Genomic DNA, 23,249 nt, shown 5'->3' with positions numbered 1-23,249 from the left:
CACACACACACACACACACACACACACACACACACACACACACACATTTGATTGCGATTCGTGTGCATTTGTAAATTCCTACGGTCGTGAAGGCGGCAGGATGCTGCTGATGGACCCATGTTAGCTTGCTGCAGGTTTGGGGCTGAACTGGATCCTGACGCCACAGAGCGGATGTCTCAGCGTCTCTAACGCAGCTCAGGTCTTTGCTGTGGTGTTGAATCCTCGTTTCCACACAAACAGGACTCTCCTACGAACTGTGGCGACATGACGACGCGATCAGAGCGAGAAAAAGCTCAGAAACTGAACGAGCAGCATCAGGCCATCCTGTCGGCACTGCTGAGGGAGGCTGACAACAAGTTCTGTGCAGACTGTCACGCCAAAGGTAAAGATGCGTGTTTGTCTTTCTAACGGGAGCGAGGAGAGAGGGATGGAGGAGGGAACTTGGCTAATGGATGAAGAGATACAGCTAGCCGCTTATAACAACGTTATTATGATGGGAGTCACTTCTCTGTGCAGCTCTGCCCACATTCCCCCCTTCAGCCCAGTGGTTCCACAGCCCAGTGCCTGATTCCCATTCACATGATGGTTTTAACTACGTGTCATCATTCGGCCTCGATGCAAACATATGACAAGTTTGCGCTCGTCCAGTCAGAAATAACATGAGAATGAATAATATTGAGCGACATTTGTAGAAGCAGCGACAAAGATGTACCACTTCCGTTCAGCGCTTTCAAAATATACGTCTTTGAGCGTGTGTTATGTTTTGACAATAATAATAGAGACACTAAATCTGGAAATATCAGGACAGATTTTATTTATGTTTTACTGATAAAATGTTAATATTTTTTTGAACAAATGTATTAAAAAGGTATGTTATATCGATATTTGAAGATTACAGTACTTGATATTTTCTCATTCAAGGATGTCCCTAAAAGATAGAAAATATTCTCGTGTGTTACTATTTTTTTACACTTCTCCTTCTATTATCAACCCAAGAGCAATGTCTAAGAAGATTGTACACATGCATTAAACCATATTTTTGCCATGTTAACACCAGATATTATGATCATTTTGGGGGATTCATCTAGAAACTTACACTGGCAGCGAGGGTTCTCTTTTGAAATGTGATGGCTTCTAGTTCCGGTCTCGTAGTGGATGGCTGGGTCCAGCTTGACAGTATCGATGTCATGTCCTTGACTAGATTATTTATGAGCGGAAAACGTACGTGTCTTGTGAAGGCAATATTAAATGAAGGCTGAACTTTACTGCGGTCACTGGATCACAAACACATCACTTATACTGTTGCACCTGCAGCCAACGCCTCACACCAGCCCTTGTGTGGAGCAGCCGCCCACCAGACTCCGTTCATAAATGTGAACGTTTAATTTCCCCTTGCACAGAGTCTTAATTACAGCTTGTTATAATAGAGCTCGTAACACTTAAGATAGCAATCCTTAATTCGGCATATGTCACGTAAAGCGTAACATTACTGTTGTACAATAAGATGCACATTTAAAATGTGCACACCTTTTTAATAAATGCCAGAATTAGTCGAGGTGACCTTTAATAATGAAATTATACCAAACACAATTGATGCTGCAAAATTGCCACGGGATCATGATTGTTAGTAAACGTGCAAATCAAAGTGTGTGTTTGTGGATGAGTGTGGAATTCCCCGACTTTTGCATGGACTTTGAACGTGTCGGGGTACCTATGAATGAGATCACACGCCTTTTGCGTCATCACTCTGCCTCTGCTGCCATCTGACAAGTGTAGTGTGTAGTACAGGAGCTCCCTCACACAGGGAAGCTGTTGGGATCGGTCCTCTCCTGCTGCTCAGGCTCCTTCTTTCCATTTCAGTTAATATGTGCATCTATTTACACGATTTTCATGATTCTATAGTGTTAACGTAAACCTAGATTATCTATTTTTTTTAAATTAATAATAATGGTAAAATTTAAAATATTAGTACAAAGTCCCCTCACTATTGCTTTTTACTTATTCTTCAATTGACCTGACGCACTAGACTGAGTTTGCTCAGTTATGGTTTTTGTTTGCTAAAGAATTCATGACTGCTATGTAAATCCCTTTATGTGTAATCTCCTTTGAGAAAAGAACATCTGTAACTTTTGAATGGTTGCATTTGTGAGGCACATCCTTGCATTGTCACCTCTGGTAGACATCCTTCAGCTTTGGCAGCTAACGTAACCCATTCAAATGAGAGACAGCAGCTAGAAGCAGAGACCATACACGATGCTGCCTACACAGGTGAAGAGAAAGGATCTGTGTTAGTCCAACACACACTGCAGGACACTGGATATTTGCCAGATGTGCTACCACCATGCAGTGTAACTCATATTACAGCTGCAGTGTTAACAGGCCGGGCTTCACTCCTGAGAAACTGTCCACACAGGATTTATTGATTAGCCACACAGGATAATGAACAGAGACTCTGGTGTGACACGTTGTCTTCCACAGATCACAATTTCACAAACTGGTCTCTGACCTGACAAACCCTGTGATAATCATCACTCGTTACTTCTTAGAGATGCAGTATTCATAAACAACCTTTTTATGTTGATCAGTCATTTAGGGTCATTTTTCTGGCCCCTGCCTGTTTGCACATCTCACAGACGATATAGTTATGAATCTATAGTAAACTGGTAATATGCAGACAGAGACCTTACTTTAATTCAGCCAATCAAATATTGCATGAGTCTGTGAGGTCAGTGGTCTGTCATAGGCTGAGCAGATGGTCTCACTGAGCTGGAATACACAACACAAGATATACTCTTCACAGCAGCTCACATTCCCTTTCCTGCTGAATCCTCCCTCTTCTCTACATCACAAATATGAACACACACCTTGTCCTGCATCTTAGCCTAACAATTGACAAACATCCACGGGGCTAAGGGCAGTGCTAACATTTGTTTGCAGATAACTAATCAGCTGTTACCTGCAACATATTGATCATTATGTTAGACTCCTTTCAGATGCCACTTGGGTTTGTTATGAGCTCTGTATGTTTCGTTCACATCATATTGTTTAAACTGTCTGAGTGACTGAGTCTACCACAGCCTTGGACCTTTTTTTTTCTACTATCTTAAAATATGACACATTTTCTCTTTTGTACTAATATAAAAGATATGATAATAATAATTTAATATGATAATATGTAATGTGGATTTTGTATTTAATGTTTTTGATATATTGGTGTGTTTTCGTGTGTTTTTGTTGACTAGAGAACATACAATCTCCACACAGGCTGTTTGTATCTGAACTACACAGATAGCAAATTCAAGACATGCTGTATATCCAGTGTGGCAACAAGGTTAGCAGTTATGCTATCCACCTAGGAATAATGTGTGAACACTCCCAAGTGTGCATGACCGCTGCATTACTCTTTAATACCACTAACAACATGCTGTCTGCCTAGGAACTCTACAGTGTGTGTTTGCTCACTTTCTCCTGCTGGTGTTTTATGCTGCAGCTTCATGTTGCTGTCACTCAAACACACTCTGGTTGGCAGAGGAGAAAACGTGGAATTCTTGAGCTGCAGTTAATTTTTTGTTCACAATCTTCTGCAACGTATAGTTCAATGCCTCTATTTATTGATCAGTTATTATTTATTTATCTATTGTCCAAGTGCCTGCCAATAAATGTGTTGAATAAGCTGCATATTTAAATGGAGCATAAATATCCAGTGTTTGAATTGGCTGAAACCGAAACCTGGCTTTCCTTTGTTGCTGGTATCAGGTTGACGTGACATGATGCAATTATATGCATGTGAATCACTATGAGTTGCACAATTGGAATGGTCATTTGATAATGAAAGCCTGATTCAATAATATGGTAAGTGAACGACTGTGTTTGTTGTTCGGCTCAGGTGCTGCACGATAGCACTTGTGGAGCAGAGCTCCTGTATATTATTGTGTGTGTGTGTGTATGTGTGTTTACTGCTGTATGAAATTAATTACCTAGTTAATAATGCGTGGACTGCTTTTCGTTAATTGTTCTATAGCCGTGTTCCGACCTGGTATTATCATCTATCCTGAGTGATCGGATTACAAGTCTTCAGCTCTAAGTTCAGGTCTGAATGCAACCAAATGCATCCTGAGATTTGAGCAAAGGTGCTGTGGGACACTATGTGGGACACATTCTTTTAGCCGTGGGAACACTGCTGACGTCCTCTCGCTAATATGTTCAGAGGTCATTGCTATTGCAACATTGCAACATATTAAGTTTTCTATTAATTTTATTTTCACATGTGGAAACACATTTTAATGCCAAGTATGAACTGATTAACTCAGAGCTGTCCACTTGTGATCACCCTGAATAAATATTGATGGAAGGTCAGAACAGGGCCTGTGACTTATTATATCTTTGTCGTCAGGCCTGCATTTCCCATTTCTTTCTCCGTCCCCCTTCTGGTTTCTGCTTTGGCTACATAGTGTCAACACTTTGAACATTCCACAGAAATGTCTGTGCCTAGATATGTAGACGATATAGGTCTTTGTTCAAGTAAAGATGGCAAAATTCAACATAGCAGGTTTAAGATTTTAGCAGCCTTGATGGGTGAACTGGTCACGTTGAGCAAATAATTCCAGTTAACATGCTAACAAATCAAGATTGCATTTCAGTAAAGAAACTTAAAACACTTATGTAGCTGATGTATGCAGCATTTAAGCCACAACAGTTGTAAATCTCTTATTGTTCATATTTCATTACATGATGAGTCAAAGTTAAAGGTTCAGTGTATAGAGTTTAGTGACATCTAGTGGTGAAGTTGCATGTTGCAGCTGAATACCCTTCACCTCATCTCCCCTTCCAAACATGAAAGAGAACCTGTGGTAGCCTTCAGTTATCACAAAAACTCAAAAGGTGTTTAGTTTGTCCAGTCTGGGCTACTGTAAAAAAAATGGCCGCCCCGATGTAAATTAAAGTATTTCAATATAAAGGGGCCATTCTAGGGTAAAGAAAACAATAATTCATTAATTTAGTTGATTACATGGTAGTGAAAACAATATTTTATATTAAATTCCTGCCAATTTATCCCTTTCATCTAAATCTTACACATGCACCTTTAAGTTTAAGGCTGATTTATTTCCAATTCAGCGTGTGACTCAGTAAGTAATTTTCCAGGCCAAGATAAATATTTCAGCCCATCTCCTTCCTGTCACTGCTGATTCTTTATTCAGACGATAGATGATCTCAGATGTTCATCATGTCATTTACCTGTTTGATTTTGATGAGCTACATCTAAATCTGATCTGCTGCCCCATCAGCCAGTGACAGTGCAGCCGGAGGCCTGTTTACTTACGTTAGTCATAAAGCAGCAGCATCCAGCCATTGGCTATGAGTCGTGATGACTGTGTCACAGCTATTTTTATACAAATGATAGATGGATATCTGTGAAAATGCTCAAAAGACAAATGTCTGAAGGTTAGAATCAGCTCATGTGCTTTTTCTTGTGTTGAATAAGTTTAACACATAAGACCTAGTTAACTTGAATCGTCGCAATACATGCCTGAAAACATCTTTGCCTTCGAGACACAAAGAACGCAGCAGGAGATTCTCTGCTGCGGTCTGAGATTTCACAACAACAAAGAAATCTCCAGAGCTTTGAGGTGAGGGTGCTGCAGCAGGCAGAGGCAGGACGTTACGCTTAGATTCTGCTTTGGAAATCACACGTTTTTGTATCACCAAAAGTTCTCTTGACATCTTCATGTAGGCACTGCTTTTGTTTTATTTTAGTTTTTCTAAGTTTTGCATCAAAAAACAAACCTCATCAGCAGTCGATCCTGCGGAGGATCTCCTGCTGTCTTCTCACCTGAGCTCATTTTGACATTCTCAGGAGTAATTATTAGAGGGTTGCCAGGAGAATCTCTGCAGAAAGTCTGGAGTCCCTCGGACATTTGCATTCTAATACAGCCCCTCAGGAGATTATCTGGAGTTCAGTGCATGTCTCAAAGCAGCTTTGTTGTGATGAAAACAAGATGCCTGTGTTAGGGTTCCAAAAAAGGTAAAAGAATATCAATTGCTTTTAACTCTTTGTGTATTTTCTCATTGAAAGTGACAATCACAAAGTCAGTTTCAAGTGCAAGTGATGGTAGAAGAGTTAACTCACAAATCTCAGATGTATCTCCCATTAAAGATTTTTGTTTATTGTCAGTTAATAATTATTTATTTAGAATTACAGTGCTATTTAGATCAACTCTAAAGGAGTTGAAAGTTTGTCACTCATACATTTGCGAAAGACGTAATGCAAAGCTCTGAAATTGCTGGTGTTCAAATATTAAAAACAAAAATTCATGTAAAATTTTTTTGTGAAAACCAATTGGCTGATAGCCTCAGGTAGCATTGGTAACTTGTTCGCAGCTTTCAACCCCAAGAGCTACCCCAGCTTGAGAGCAATGGATCATTATTTGATCAAATTTGCCATTGGAAAGGAAGGATGCAGTTTTCTAATCCAGCCACAATTTTAATATAATCATGATAATACTAGTAAAATGGTAACAAGAATAATCAAGTGCTATTGAGACTCTGAACACAAACACAGATGTTTACAAGACCTCTAGTGAGGTTGAACCCGCTCCACCTCACTATGAGGCTTGCGTTTTAATTAATTTGAAATTGATTAGATGTCAGTATGAATTTGTTCCAATATGACTTTTAAAAAACAAAATAACAGCCTTGGCACGCCCGGTCTGCACTGAGAAGTGTGATCAGGTAACATGAGTGTGTGGATGAGGGCTGTACGTGCATTTATTCACCTGTAGATAATTAATGTTGAGTCTTGGTCTCCACTGTTTTCTGGTTAAACTGCTCTCTGCTCCCAGGATCTTTCTTACTTATGCATGTTTAGTCAAAGGAGATCTCTCCGTTCTGTGGACATATGATGGTGATTGTTTCTCAGAGACATTGCAGATCTGCCAGTAGTTTAACTTTGTCATCGGTCTTATATTTCTTTATCATTGTTAGGTACGTCCTACCAGCAAGTCAACACTCTCTTCATAGCAAAGTGGAAGACATAGGTAGATGATACCGATAAATATCATCACTAGGGTTGCAAAGGGGCGGAAAGTTTCCGGTAAATTTCCGGAAACTTTCGGGAAACTTTCCACGGGAAGTTAAGCTCGGGAATTTGGGGAATTTTGAAAAAAAAAAAAAAATTAGCAAATTAAACACTGAGCAACAAAAACATCATTCAAAACTCGATTTTAAAGATGTATGGAATGCAGCACACACTGCACGTTGAGTTTCAACCCTCCACTGTTCATTCTTCCATCACATGCACAGATAACTCCCAGCATCCTTCACTCTACAGCAGGGCTATTGAGGCCTGCTGTAGAGTGCAGGACTAGTCAGGTAAGTTTCCATGATATTACTGGGAAAATATATTAGCATGCTGATTGAGGATTGTTCATCTGTTCATCTAGCCTATTTCCATTCATTTATCCATCAATTGTAAAATATGTTTACAGACGACTCCAATTGTTTGGCTAACTATTTATATCTCTGGCATTGCATTAGTGTTTTTTTACAAACTTTTTTCACATCTTATTCTACAGAACAATGCCACGTGCACTATCTCATGTGTGGAGACATTTCACCCCATCCAATGTAGAAGGAAAGGCTGTGTACATTTGCAAATACTGTGCAAAGACCTATGTTAAGAATGACACAACGATGCAGAAGCATATAGTCAAGTGCCCAAAGTTTCCTCAGGGCTCAAATCAGCCTATGACAAAACAAAATGTTTATATTTATGTTTGTATATGACAAGGTAAATACAGTTAGTATAAATTACCCACAATATTTCCTGTTTATTCCTGTTAATTCCCGTTAATTCCCATATATATTCCCGTTAATTCCCGTTAATTCCCATGGAAAGTTTCCAAGTTTGAATATTCCCGTAATTTTGCAACCCTAATCATCACACATCAACTTAATACTGTAGATCTTCTGTATAACTTCCATATATTATTGTTTTAGGTTGCCACCTTATGAACACACTTTTGTGGCATTCTACACATTCCAAGATTATCCTTAAAGGGATAGTTCACTGAAAAATGAAAATTCACTGATTATCTACTCAGCACTATGCAAATGGAGGGGTTGGTGAAGATTCCACAAAACACTTTTGGAGTTTCAGGGGTAAACAGCATTGCAGCCAAATTCAAAACAATTGAAGTAAATGGTGACTAATTCTTGAAATGTGAAAAAAACAACAGAAAAAATTGTAAAATTGCTCCTGTGGTGTCCGTAAGGCCCGGCATTCAAATTCGTCTCAAAAAGGTGTAATTTAAACTAAGTTTTAGCCTAAATGTCTTCTGTGATCCATGTGTGATCGCGGTTCCAGACGAGGATATCAGAAGAATTCACATTTTTGGGTGAACTATCCCTTTAAAGCAACACTACTTTTTTTTAACCACAAAACAGCAGCTTCAAAATTATGCTGATGGTTCACTGCCTTGGAATAGGGAGAATGCTTTAATTCCTACCTCCTCACCCTGAAAGTCTGATCTTATGTGTAACTTTGGTGAGCAGGTGCGTTCCCCTGTTAGAAGTGTGTAAAGATGAACTGTAGATCAGTTAAAAAAACTTAAAAGATGTAAAAACAACAGCGTTTATCTCTAAAATCTTGCCAGAACACTTTTAAAATGTGAAGAATTCCAAACAGAGCTTGGTGTATTTTGTTACAGCAGCAGCTCCTCTGGTTCAGGAAGCCAAGGATCATGGGTAATATCCACTGTTCAGCTCTGTTCCTGTTCAGTGAGTGGGACTTCACATTCCACTCAACATAAGCTTAGTTTTTTCTTTTTGAGAACCACTTCATCATCCATCACTGCAACACAGAGCCCAACAGAATTAATCACCATGTGCGGCTGCAGAGGGCGCTATTGCTCAGTAAAAGTAACATGGTGTAGCTTTAAGAAACACATTTTTTTTAATGGACAATCAGAGATAATATGGGTTACAATGTATTTTGCTAAGAAAGCAGTTCCCCTTGTTTCACTGCAATGATAAAACGTATTGGCTTTTCAGACGTGAACATGTGTTCAGTCAGTGGGCTTTGTGAAGTTGTCTCCCTCAGAGTACGAACATGGCTGTCTCCTCTGGATTCACTGCAAACACACCAGAGTCTCTGTGTGTTAGCCTTTATTGATTTTTTAAAGCAAGCATTCACTCCATGGCTGTTTGTCTACTGGGCTGTGATTTGATTGATCAGTTGTTTTTAGGGTTCGGCATGACCAAGCATTATGTGTCCTTTAGCTCCACACTGCCTGCTGCTGTCAGTATGCCTGGGTGGGGCTGGCCGGCTCTGACCACTGCAGTGTGGTGACTCACCTTAGTCCCAACTGTAATTCCACCCTCACACTCGTCTCCTGTCTCCACCACACTGCCCTACATTTTCTGTGTGTGTGTGTGAGAGTGTGAGCGAGAGAGAGAGAGAGAGAGAGAGAGAGAGAGAGAGAGAGAGAGAGAGAGAGAGAGAGAGAGAGAGAGAGAGAAATTGAGTCCTTATCGATTTCAACACTACCCTACTGTCCTCCCTGGCATCTCAGTTCATCCTACTTGAGAGTCCAGACTATAATTTTCACCTCTGGTTTAAACACAGTCCCTTCAACAATTTGACTCCAACTCTCTCTCTCTCACACACACACACACACACACACACACACACACACACAAGTCAGTGTTATGATTTGTGGCGGGGGGTGCTTTGAGCTGGCACATGCCCTCCTCTGTGCTGGCACAGAAGATCTTGGCCTGGAGGCCACTCAGAGCTTTGACAACCTGTCCTTGGTCCTGGTGCCTCTCTACTGTCACGCACATGAAAGACTGGCCCCAGCACACACACACATGCACGTACACACAATAAAGCTGGTGTGGACCCAAAGTTTGCACACACACCTTTTAACCGTACACATTTGAAAGGTGTGAAGGACAGGTTCGTTTTGCAGCAGACAGCTAACACAGCGAGAAGCTTCAGTTTACTGTCACATAAAACGTTTTTTTTATTCCAACTGTTAAGTGAATTTTATGGAAATCTTTGTCATTTATTGTTTAAAACATGTGCAGTTTCAGAATTTATACTAATGATTATTGAAATCCTTGATACATTAGTCAGTTGTTATCACCTCGATGTACACAACACAAAGAAAGGCATAGCCATATTTCAAGCTTGAGAAGCTAGAACAGAGCGGCAGCATTTCTGCCACAGTTAATCGATTAACAGACTATTTTCTACCTTCACTGCCTCGTTTGTGTCACTTCACTTCAAACCCATTGATTCCTGTTGCTAGATGTAAGTGTAAAGTAATAATGATAACTGGACTGCATTTAGTCACTCCAAGTGCTTTACGCTAAGAGTCACATTCAACCATTCAAACAGACATTCAAACTATTGAATACTACACGTCATCGCGTATACACACACATGCGCACACTCAGGTTTGTGCAGCTATTCCTATTAGGATTTTATTAGGATCCTTATTATTCCTTATAAGGATAATTATTAGGTTTTTTGCATTGACATCCATTTACTGTGACAGCCCATATACACATTTGGTGCTCTTGAGTGCAATGTAATGAGGGATTGAATCTAGATATACGAAAATGTTGAGGGAGCAGCACAACAGTGTGTTGATAGTTTTTGGACAATACTATAAAAATGCTTGCACAGACTCTGGGTACACAGACAGTGTTGTTAATGGGATCATTTCATCAGTGGTTTGGATCTTTTGACGCAATTTATATGATTATAAATGTTTTTATAATTATCTCTTAATTTGTACTGGGTGAATCTCCTACACTACCCTCTTTCACCAGCAGATGGAAACCTATCTTCACTTTATCAGTTCAGCTATTGTTTCTGCTGTGTGTGTGTGTGTGTGTGTGTGTGTGTGTGTGTGTGTGTGTGTGTGTGTGTGTGTGTGTGTGTGTGTGTGTGTGAGAGAGAGACATTAAAATGCTAAACAGAACAAAAGGCTCTAAATCTTCTCTGCAGGTTGAATCATTTATCTAATAATGAAACAAGCTACTTGTGGAAAGTAGACTTGTTCTCCACCTGTGTCTGTATTACCTGTGATAGTGTTTCTTATGTGTTGTTTATCAGATGATGAGTTTTTATTAGGTTTTCCTCTTGAATTAATGAAAAAGAGACGCTGTGTAGAAAGGAAAACTTTCTTCCTCCTCCTCCTCCTCCTCCTCCTCCTCCTCCTCCTCCTCCTCCTCCTCCTCCTCCTCCTCCTCCTCCTCCTCCTCCTCCTCCTCCTCCTCCTCCTCCTCCTCCTCCTCCTCCTCCTCCTCACTGCTCACACTGAATCACACTGATGGACCAGCAGGGAGCAACACAGCTCTTCTTTATTTCCTCCTCAGTGTCCTGCCGTCACTCTTCTCCAGTGGCTGCTGTAGAATCTTGGCAGCCTTCGAATGATTTTGTAAGAAGGCATTTTTTTTAATTAGGGAAATGGATGTTGTTAACCTTCTGTAAAGGAGAATTCTGCAGAATTTCAGCAGGGTTGGCTTATTTTATTTTGTTGACTGTGGCACCACTCAGCTGTAACATTTCATATTTCTAGAAGTCCAATGGAAAATAAGTTAATTTGGTTTCATCAAGCCAAATTATAATTTTAAGATGTTTTACAAGAAAACATTAAGACGAAGTTGTACTTTCTTATAATTGCTCTCAAACTGAAAAATAAAAGATTCAATTAAAAGAAGTTAGAATCATGGTTGTGACAGCAGCCCACATGGATTTCTGGCTGCTGTGGTCCAGAGGAGATAAAGGCTGCAGTGTTATTGGTCCCGGAGGATTTTGAATGAATCAAGTCAGATGGTTTATATCCCCAGAGTTAGCCTCTGTCAGCCTAAAAGCTTAGAACTTTGTTCCTTCACTCTGGCCACAGATATTTGTCTCAACTAATACATAATAATCCAATGAGTTGGCAGGAATCACGTCAGTAAGTTCAGATGGTCCTCATTTGTTTGACATACGTGTTAGTGGCCTCAAAGTGTTTTTATACCAATTGTCTGTCAGCAGGCGCCATGCAGAAGTTACCAGCAGATCTCTCAGGTTAATCTGTACGGAGGAGTGGAACATCTCACCTCACATCTATGGTCACCTCCCCATGGTGTGCCACCATCGCATCTCATCAAACACAAAGGCACATACACTGACTGTCCTCAGGGTGACAGTTGGGGCTTTAATTTCATGCTCGGCTAGCTGCCCCCCCACAATCCCCCCCCTCCCAGTTGGAAGGTTCCGCTGTCACTCACCAAGGCTTCAGGGTGTGTGTGTGTGTCTGTGTGTCTCTCAGTTGAGATGACTCTGTTTGTTTCTCTGTGTGTGTGAGTTTGCCTGAATAAATATATATATGTATGCACATTTATTAAGATGTGTTTGTGATATTGTCTTCATGTTATGAAGGTCTTCATTTATTGCTGTGTGTGTGTCTTTATGCATCAGTTTGTTTGTACATTGATGTGTGTGCTCAGGCGTAGGAGATTTTTTATAGCGCTCTGCAGGATGTGCACAAATTTACCTTCATGAAAGTGCTTGAAATTGTGTGTGTGTGTGTATGTGTGTGCATTTGTGTGTGTGTACTTTAGAGAGAGAGAGAGAGAATGCAAACACATGCACCAGTGCCAATTTGTAGACTGCTGACCTGATTAACCTCAAATGAGCTATTTACATCACTCAAAAAAGCATCTAAGTCAAGTTTAAATGAAAAATGTGTGCCGCACAAGCAACTAGCAATACTATGATTTTAAATTGAATTTGCCGACCTAGGGCATCTAAAGGTTTAGCTGTTCTTTGGACTTTAAAGGAACAGTTTGCCGGAAAAAAAAGGAAAAAGGAAAATTCACTCATTATCTAGTCCTACTGCAGATGGAGGGGAGGGTGAAGTGTTTAAGTTTTCAATTTAATTTACTAGGGACCACGTCTTTAAACTTAAAAAAGCAACTGAAAAAATACAGAAAATACCTCCATACTGCTCCTTTGGTGTCATCCAAGTGTCTGTAAGCACCGACATTCATATTCGACAGGAAACATCGTCATTAACACCTTGTTTTTGTATAAAGCATTTTACTTGAAAACGTGTTAAAATATACATAATCCCAGTTTCCATCCAATCAATCCAAGTTGGTCAGTAAGATACAAGTCACAGTTTTTTTTTTTTTTTGTATTCGGATCATTTGGAGTGAATATACAGTGAGAGGATATTGTCTATGTTTTTTTGGATTGATAATGTCTTGATACAACAATAAACAACCACCCTGTTTAAGGGTTTTTATGACAAAGTATTTGGTATTCCACAGCAGATATCTACCTCTGTTTATCAGTTAAATCTGTACAGGAAAGCCAAACACTTGAACATTTACACACATTTGCATAAACTTTCTGACATCTGGTTGCTGCCAAGACAGTGGAGCATTTAGATTACCAAAGAGGCTGCTGGTCATCATTCACTGACCCTCGTACTTACCAGTCTCCTCCCAGAGAAAAGTCTGACTGGTTGGTGGGAACACGAAAGCATACTTGAGCATGTGAGACACAGATGAAGGCCAGAGGCGTATGTCTTTCTACAATAGACAACTGTATATTTACAGTGAAGGTCATTGGGAGAGTGCATTCCTCCGGCCAAGGATAACACTTTATCTCGCAATGTTAAATAAAGTGAAATGCTAATTGGTTCTCTCTTGGCCCACACCCCACCATTCCACCAAGTCTCAATAAAATCAGTTCAGTAGTTTTTGCATAATCCTGCTGACAGACAAACAAAACAGCGATGAAAGTACTAGACCTCTGCTACGGTCCAACAGTCCCTTTAAATTCAATCAAACAGTATAAAATCGCAAAAACTCATAAATATCAGTCCTTTTTCTTTTTTAGATCTGAATTATTTCTGGAGAAATTCACAAAAATGTCAAAATGTAAAAGCAAGTGGGAAACGAATCCTCGATCCCCTCCCTTAATTAAATCTGCTCCAAACGTTAATGGGTTCTTCCTTGGCCCATAACCCACCATTTCAATATAATTGGTTCAGTAGTTCTTGCCTAATCCTGCTAACAAACAGACACACTTGAGGGAAAACATAAGCTTGTAACATCCCTAATAATATTCCTTTATAAAACCCACTGTGAAGAAGGTTTCACAGTGGATCTACCTTGTACCAAAAACTGATTTCCAGCCTATACATACAGGAACTTGCAATGTGATGGTATTCACACACTGTGGGTGTGTGTGTGCTACATATGGATGAGAACTTAGCTGAGATGGTGATGCATTTGTGAAAGCAAACCAAAGTGAAGTCCAATCCATACTGATAGATATCCAGCAGATAGAGTCCAGCTTACAATGGCTGAGCTGCTTGATTTAGGCTTAACACTCAGTCATCCACCTTAATACCCCTTTAGGCCGTCTAGTGCATTAGTGCCATTGCATAAACACACTGATGCTCTTACCCGAGACGACAAGCCCACTGGACTGCGTGCATGCCTGTTGCTATCCAACCCTGTCCGACTCACCACGGCTATGCAGCCCGGATCCATAAAATTTTATCCTTTTTGCACTTTCTATCCTAAAAGACGCTTTCAGCCATCAAAATGACAGATAGTAAGCTTCATGGTGTGGATAGGGACAGAGCCAAAGATTGGGCTGAGGGACTGTTGCCACTAGTCCATTAAAATGATTTGACTGTCATTCCTGTGCCATCCCCTATTTATCCCCATGGAGATCTGTTAGAGGAAGAGATTTTTCGTACTTGCTGTATCAGGGATGGGAACCTCTTTCCTATTAAGGGCAACTACAATTGTTATTGAATTTGGTACTTGAAGTTTCTTGAAGTTTGTTGGGTAACAGCTTGTCTTTTAGAAGTGTTTTTACCGCCGCCAAGGAGGTCATTTTCTGCCTAATTATTTAAGGGCACTGTTGGGCCTTGGCAGAGGTATGCGCCCTAATGAGTACCATTGTAGTTATTGATGGAAAGCATAATATACATATAAACTTACTTACATTACTTGCCATAGCATCCTAACCTCTCTAATGTGACGGCATCTGATGTCAGAGGGTAATGATGATGATGATGATGATGATGATGATGATGATGATGATGATGATGATGATGATGATGATGATGATGATGATGATGATGATGATGATGATGATGATGATGATGATGATGATGATGATCACAGTCAAATCGTCCTTGAGCCAAAACAACTTTCTTTAACAGACCTACACCTGTAATATCCAAGCTCTATGTCATGTCTATACACCCCCCTTCCCCTTTTTAAATGTATTTTGTTTTTTATTATTGTTTATGGTACATCTTTTTTTTATAATACTAATAACAATTATATTTATATTTATAATTAGTATATAATTATTATCATACTAATGATGATTGTTAATATTATTCCTTATTGTTTCTATTACTTCTCTCAAATGAAAAAAAAGCTATGTTATGAACTCTAATTCTAGAATCGGATAATCTACATGTATGAATTTCTTTTGGAACAAATAAAGTATGAACCCCCCACAAACAGATCTACACATTTGGTCGTATCAAGCATAGTTTCCATGAGTGTGTTAATGTTTAGCTCGTGGGATAATTCAAAATTGCTATCCCTTCCCTTAACAGACATTACACATTTGTGTGTCAACAATAATTAAAGTCTTGTCTGTTTCTGCCTGGAGGTTCTTCACTTCTTCTGGTTCTGTCCATCTCAAGGCCTTGTGCTCTTTCAAAGCTTTTTATGTAACCACATGTTGGTTATTTTTGGAGTTTGGTCTCTATGTCATTATCAAATATACTCCAAGATCAAGTTGTTTTTTTAAAACTGTGTATGAAAGAACAGGACCACCCTGTCCCCATATCACACAATTTGGATGAATGTGGCAATTTTCCTGTTATTTGTCTTATTTTTATGTCAGATTCTTGCGGGTTAAATTATTGGGTTAAGAAATGACCCTTGAGCTTTTGAAATTCGGGTTATTGGAGTCGGCTGCTTTCATTGAGCTAAAGGATATTATAGTGCCTATCAAATTGGGAAATAGGGTTTTAATCATTGTGACAGTTAATTAAAGCTATTAATCACTAAATAAAAGTAATTGGTAATGAATTAGAATAAGAAAATATATAAGACAAGATATGCCTGCACACTTTATTTTGCTGCTTTACGTATACACAGTTGCACTTTTATAGAGAAAATATATTTTTTAAACCAAAAGAAATGTTATTAAATGAAATAAAACTATAAAATCCCACTAAGATGTATTAAAGGGAGCTGGAATATTACTTCCCAAGCAATTTCGATAAGAATGTCTGCAAAAGGTCTCATGATAACCCAAAGTGTGTTTACGTCCTGAAATACCAAACAAAGTTTCTCAACTGAGACAATTTCACTGAAGTAAGGGTTTTAAATCTTTGTCATATTTGGATTGTATCTTTTATAATAACGCCTTGAGTTTTGGTTTGACTCTGATAGGGAACTGTTCCTGCTTCGACTACACTCTACGGAAATCCCTTGTCTGTCAAACAGTTTGCTCAATATGAGACCTCTGAGCTGGCGTTTCTGTGGATGGGTCCCTTTTCTTTTTCTGTGCAGCTTTGGTGGAAAACACCAGTTCTTCACTGTTTGTTTGTAACGAAAGGTTCCCCAGACTCACTAGAGCCCATGCAAACAGAAAGTATTTGAAAACTGTACTTGGAAACTCAACACTTTGATTTATAAAAGCACACTTTCAAAGGACAATGCTGGGGTTTAGAGGCTCGGAAAGAATAATGGTTGCTTCCTTGCCTTTTCATTTCTTGCCTGAGTATTAATTCATCACTTCCTGCTTTTCCATCTCATCCTGAATTTTAAATCTGTCGGAAAGACTGAGGGCTCTATTTTAACAGTCTCATTGCAGGGTCTTATCACATGGTGCAAGAACCAGTGCATTCAGGACGTGTCCAAATCCGCTTTTTCGAGTCGCTTCTCAACAGGGTTGCACTAAGTCTCTTTATAAAATATCATCAGTGTGTTAGAGGCCAAACATGCAATAAACCAATTAGAGTGCCGTCTCCCCTTCCATTTAAAAGTTGGCTGTGTTTGCACCTTGGCAGATTTATATAAAAATGTTGGATTTACCAGGTAGTAGAGCTTCTCTGCAGAGGAAATCTTGTGCTGATGCAATAAGTGAATGTGAGAAGACAATCTGATACTTATATCACACTTTACATCGCCTTGCACTGGACAATCCATATTGTCTCAGCTGGTCTTAATGGGCTACTGTATTCTCTAATAGTATAAGAGTCAGTTAAATAAAGTATTGTTTTATTTTATTTTATTTTTTATTTTGATAATACATTTTAAGCAGAACAGCTTTAAAGCAGAATTGTCTCTTTCTTCCTATCCCTCTCCTCAGGACCTCGATGGGCGTCATGGAACCTCGGGGTGTTCATGTGTATCCGCTGTGCCGGGATTCACCGAAACCTGGGCGTCCACATCTCCAGAGTCAAATCTGTCAATCTGGACCAGTGGACATCCGAGCAGATCCAGGTATAAACACACAGATAGAACCATACACACCATTAACACACACAACAGGTCACATCCGCATGGAATGAGAACATATGTGTTTAAAAGAATTCCATGATGATCCACAGGGAAGCTATGTTCTCACTACTTCTCAGTGCTGCGGCTCGGTTTTCATTTGTGAACTTAAACCGTTCTCTACACAAGGGAGAGGACCACTGATAACAGTGTCTTTGATTTTGTAGTTCTAGGCTGTTAGCTGAGAAAAAATAAAATAAGTATCAAAAGAGGTTACAATAGGAGCTGCTAGCAGCTAATGCTGTATGATTTTATATTGCACTGATTTACATCATCATTCACAGCACCTAAAGCATGATGGGAACCAAGTGTGGAGAAATATACTCGCCGCTAATACAACCGTAGAAAGAAATAGATAAAAGTGAGAGAGTTTCATTTAAAAACAGGTTCATTTAGTTTTACACTGTTTGATGTTGTCGGCACACCACACCCATACACCCTGTTATATCTTTTGACAATGATATAAACTGAAAGTAATGGCAGTGAAAAAATGTACAATGACAAAAAGAACAGTGGCATGTCTATGTAAGTTAAGACACACACACACACACGCACACACACACACACACACACACACACACACACACTACCAAATGTGAGATGAGGTGTTTAGTATGCATTACAGTGTTCTTCCACAGTGGATTTGTGACATGCATACACTCAGTTACACGTGTACACGGCCATAGGGAACATCGAGTACTGTAGTAAATGTATAGGTGCCGCAATGACTTACATGCCTCCCTGAATGAATTGCTCCAAACTTTTTCAAGTGTGCGTCAGTGAAACTCACCGGCGCACGCCACTAATTTATTTAATCATCCAGTCGTTCGGCGTGCGTGTGCGTGGCAGGATAAAGGTACGCGTGTGTTTCTTCATGGCAGAGCCCGATCCATCAGCGCAGTGTGAGTGGAAAGGGTCTCACTCTGAATGTTAATCACTGTTTTCAATGACTAATTAATTCTGGATGGCTGATTATTCCCACTCTGTCTCCTCTACTTCTCCTATCATCCCCCCATTTATCACCCTCCTCTTAATTTAGCCTTGACACATACGGCCGGTGTGTCTTTCACGCTGAGTGTTTGTGTGTGAGCGAGCGCGCACACGACCGAGTCAGCGGGGTTAAATTGAGTTAAATGCAAATGTGATGTATGAAAGAACTCGCCGCATGTGACATGTTCTTGAAGGCGTTTTACCAATTACCTCTCGAGCATTACATTCTTTCTCTCTTTCTTTCCCTCTCTACTTCTCTTCTTACAGAGTATGGTGGATATGGGCAACTCCCGGGCCAAACAGCTGTATGAGGCCCACCTACCGGAGAGCTTCAGACGGCCGCAAACCGACCAGTATCCTTCGCCTGTGATTGTCTGTTTACTGGCTCCAGCATTTATTCAACTCCCACTTTCATCCTCATAAACATTCACCCCTCCATACATTGGCATAAACTCCCTGTCCTTGAGTATGTGCAAATCAACTGCTGTTGTCCCTCTACATGCACATAAAAACTGTCACCAGACGTTTGTCTCTGTCAACATAAATGATAGTATTGATTTGCATAAAAGGTCCTTTTATCACCATATATGTCACAACAAATTTACATATAAATGTAAAAGCAACCTGTTTTATTGTATATTTGCATACAAACTTCCAATGTCACCATATATTGGCATAAAACACACAGGGTCACATACAGATGGGTGTCAAACAAGATTATAGACTGTATATAAAGATGGTCCACATGACAGCTCCACACAATTAAGGCCAAAGCGTCTCACTTTGCCCCTGGTGGCTCCTCAAAGACGGTTTCTGTCATTTTACATCGTTTTTGTCACATTGATATGAGTTCATGTGGTAGTTTTTCCAGTAACTTTGGTTTTGAATCGTTGATTTTTATGAAAAAGGGTTAAAGAATCTTGATTGATAGTTCACACTGACTCGTGATTGGTGGAGTGCTTGTATCGGTAGGAGCTCAGTACCCCGGCTCTATCCAGCGATTGCAGATACGCAGACTCCAGCTCCAATTGAGCAAGATGGCCGTGTTCGCTTCCGGGATATTTTGATCTCATTTCTGGAGAGTGGGAGGAAGTGAAGACGCATCGTTCATCTTTATATAGAAATGAATAGTAGCCCATAGTTTATAGTTACAGACTAAAAAAAGCCTAATCCACTATGAATCCATTTGTTGACAATTGCTGTATCTCACACAAAAAAATGAATTATGAAGAGTGAAGATTTAACAACAGATTTATGGTAAATCCGGTTTGTTTTTATTGTTGTCTGAACTGAGCGATGTCAACACAAAGGAATGTTTGTCCTTGAAATCTCTGCTGGCTCTGAGGTGCAGGAGCAGTTGAGTTATGAGCACTGACAGATAAAAGTAATGGATAATACTGAAGTTTTACCACAAGACAACAAAAATGCTAAAAGAAGAAACATTTCGCAAAAAAAATACTAAGGAACAAGGTTATTAGTGAGCTGTGATCCAGATGTAGCTCTGTGCTTGTGATGCTGGACACTGATATCAAGTACTTGGTGTGTACAGTATCTCAGCACACTGGTGGGCTTAACCCTACACCAGTCTTAACTAGACCCAACTTTAAAACAGATGGATCTTTTTGAGAAGAGAAGTTGGAAAAGTCACAGTACCCAATCGGACTCACTCATCGTCAAACCTCCGCTGCACACCCCCAAGTTCCTCCAGTATATGAATCATAAGTGACAGGTCTGCTTTGTTAAGTGTCACTCCACGCTTTCAACCAGGACACCTCCAGCAGTGTGTGTCTAGTGGCGTAACAGCAGTTTCCAGTTTGCCCTTTTCCCCGATGCAAGACAAGACAGCTGTGTAGTTAACATCGCCGCATATGTTCATATTTCCACCAGCAGCCTGAAATAAATAATCTCCCAGTTTGAAATGCTGCTCTAATACCCTATCTTGTATCTGGCAGGCCCATTTGTGCGGGTGGTCATCATTCTTCACTCTTTTGAAGTCCATTAGTCGTTGTGACAGCAGCGCCGCTGGCTGAGAACAGCAGATAACAGACTCAGGATTAGAAGAGCTACCGCCTGAATGTGTGTGTGTATATATATATGTGTGTCTGTTTGTGTGTGTTTGATAGAAAGAGCAAGAGCGTTTTACATGTATGTTTTTATTATGATTTAAACCTCACTTTTATTGTGCCTATGTACAGTAAAAGTGTGTAAATGAAAAAGTGGGGTTTGATGTGTGTGTGTGTGTGTGTGTGTTGCATTTATTTCTTGATTTGGTGTAGTCATTGTTATTTATTTTTGCTGACTTTCAACAAAATTCTTGTTTTTTGTACATATACTTGGCTTCTCTGTTGAGGAGGTTAGGTTATGATCTGTTTGTTTGTCTGATATTAGGAGGATTACGCAAAATGGTTGATTCATTCTGTTGGACTCCCTGTCTAGGTTAGGGTTCAGTTACAGAAAACCCAAAGTCTATCAATGTGTTGAAAGGACCTTTTCTGCGTAGTCCCCACAACCAAACTAATTCCTGGCTTCCTGAGCAGCAGCCACAAATACCCTTAACTCTGTTTAGAGTTCTTCACTTTTTTGAAGGTTTCCTGGCTGAATATCAGAGATGAACACTGTTTTTTTAAGAACTCAAAGTATTTTTAACTGATCTACTGGGACCTGATTCTGACAATTTAAGGTTCAACAGTTACACACTTAGAGCAAGATCAGGCATTCAGGGTGAGAGGTGGGAATACAAGAGGAAACACTCCCCTATACGAACTGAGTTTGAGGTAAAAACAGTTATATTGTAATATTCTTGCTTCAGTGTTAGTACATGCTTACTTTGATATGATCAGGTCTTCCAATAGACCTTTCATTTTCTTATTTTTATTATGTATCATTGTGACATTGTGCACATCCCCCATAGGACATCCACCTATGTTGCTAAGTATCCGGAGTATCTGTGTTCTTGTGTCTCTAGTCAACAGTAATAAATAAGCTCTGTGTATCAAATATAGCATCAGCCCTACCTTGTCTCAGAGCTCGACTTGTGCGGGTTGTCATCATTTTTCAATCTTCTCAAGTCTATTGCTGGATCTGATAGAGGCGTCGCTGCTGAAATGTGGTGATAAGAGAGTAAGGATTTATGCCGATGGGATCCCTGGGGGACATGTGTGTTCATGTGTGTGCGTGTGTGAGGATGGAAACTGTCTCGTAGACCATCTTATTCCAATACTAGGGACACGAGGGCACCTGAACCTAAAATGTTCAAATATAAAACATTGTCATTATTTTAGGGTCCGTTATTAAAGGTCATAGATGATGCATAGAGTCACAAATTCCATGAAAACACCATTATACCTGGATACTTCTTCTCCTGAGAACTAAAGCGTAGACAGATTTTACTTGGATATTTTTGTGCAGTTTTTCAGTCCTTAACCCTGACCCTCAGACCAGTGGAGGTCTTCATCCGGGACAAGTACGAGAGGAAAAAGTACTTCGACAAGGAAGCTCTGACCACAGCTCCGGTGAGTATCAGCAACCCTGCTTGTTATCTACATTCTGAGTTTTGTCCTGTCAGTTCAGGTTCTTGTTATAGTTGTTTACAGGACTGCTATGTAAACTATGCTATGAACCTGTACATCAATGGCTGTTTGTTGCAGAGGTTTGATGCAAAGCTGTTTGATGCCATCATCTGCCAAGAGACAGCGTTAATGTGAAGTGGCAGCTTCTCTGTTCTTCTTCTCTGTTTAATTTTTTAGTTGAAAGGATAAAGAGTGTTTTTCATGCCATTTGCAGACACTTAGGTTTGAGTGAGCTTCACATTAACGATGAAATGTGAATGATTAACTGTCTTTTGGTGAGAAGCTCAAACGTATCATAGACTGTTAGCCTGGTTTTAGTTGCTGTTATGTTGAGTGAAGTCAAAATGTGCTTCTCACCATATTTGGCATCTTTTTTTTACGAAAGACATTTGAATCCATTCACTGACTTGTCAATGTCAATGCAGTTGACATTCACTCATCTTAAACTCATCCAGTCTGCAAAGCTTCAGCTGATCACAACGGATCATCCAAGAGTAATGTTGAAGGTGTGGACAAGGCCTCACCGGATCTGATACTAGATAAGAGAATTACATTTTAAACACTGTTATCTTGGGATAGCTCTGAGCATGTGCAAACCTTCATTTGTGTGGATGCAGAGATAGAAAAGTTTTGCATGTGTAGGTGTGTATTTGAATATGTGGGTGCACATTTCCTTGTCTTAATTGTTTCCAGAGAGATTATCTCTGTGAGGTGCGTTTCCGTGAGTGGGCTGCTGCCGTGAGATAGGTAGGGTGGTGTGAATGTGCACCGAAGTGTGTGTTTGTGTGTGTGTGTGTGTGTGTGTTCGGTGTGTGTTCAGATATATTTGACTCATAGGTTTGACCACAAGTTTGAATGAGATGTCAACACTAACTGTTTGATTGTAATCGGTTTGCTTCAGCCTAAACTTCAACACTTTTAGTAACACTACCTCCATTTGCACAGTGTAACTAAGGTTATCAAAAGATTGTTATGTATGTTTAAATATGTATACACACATACACACACGCACACACATACAAACACACACACACACACATGTAAATATGTATATGTACAGTATGTATGTGTGCCCCTCCG

The 23,249-nt window shown here is 39.9% G+C and overlaps 1 protein-coding gene across 1 annotated transcript in view; it reads left to right on the top strand.

Annotated features, from left to right (window-relative positions):
- Positions 1–264: 264 nt before the first annotated feature.
- Positions 265–23,249, top strand: part of LOC133020802 (stromal membrane-associated protein 1-like) — a 98,518-nt gene continuing 75,533 nt past the window's right edge. The window contains exons 1-4 of the mRNA XM_061087513.1: positions 265–382; positions 17,423–17,556; positions 18,868–18,953; positions 22,037–22,112. Of these exons, the coding sequence (XP_060943496.1) occupies positions 265–382; positions 17,423–17,556; positions 18,868–18,953; positions 22,037–22,112 (414 nt within the window). The remainder of the gene's footprint in view (positions 383–17,422; positions 17,557–18,867; positions 18,954–22,036; positions 22,113–23,249) is intronic.

The sequence above is a fragment of the Limanda limanda genome, chromosome 15 (genome assembly GCF_963576545.1).
Source record: "Limanda limanda chromosome 15, fLimLim1.1, whole genome shotgun sequence".
Classification (NCBI taxonomy): domain Eukaryota; kingdom Metazoa; phylum Chordata; class Actinopteri; order Pleuronectiformes; family Pleuronectidae; genus Limanda; species Limanda limanda.
This window is presented reverse-complemented; position numbering and strand designations above follow the sequence as displayed.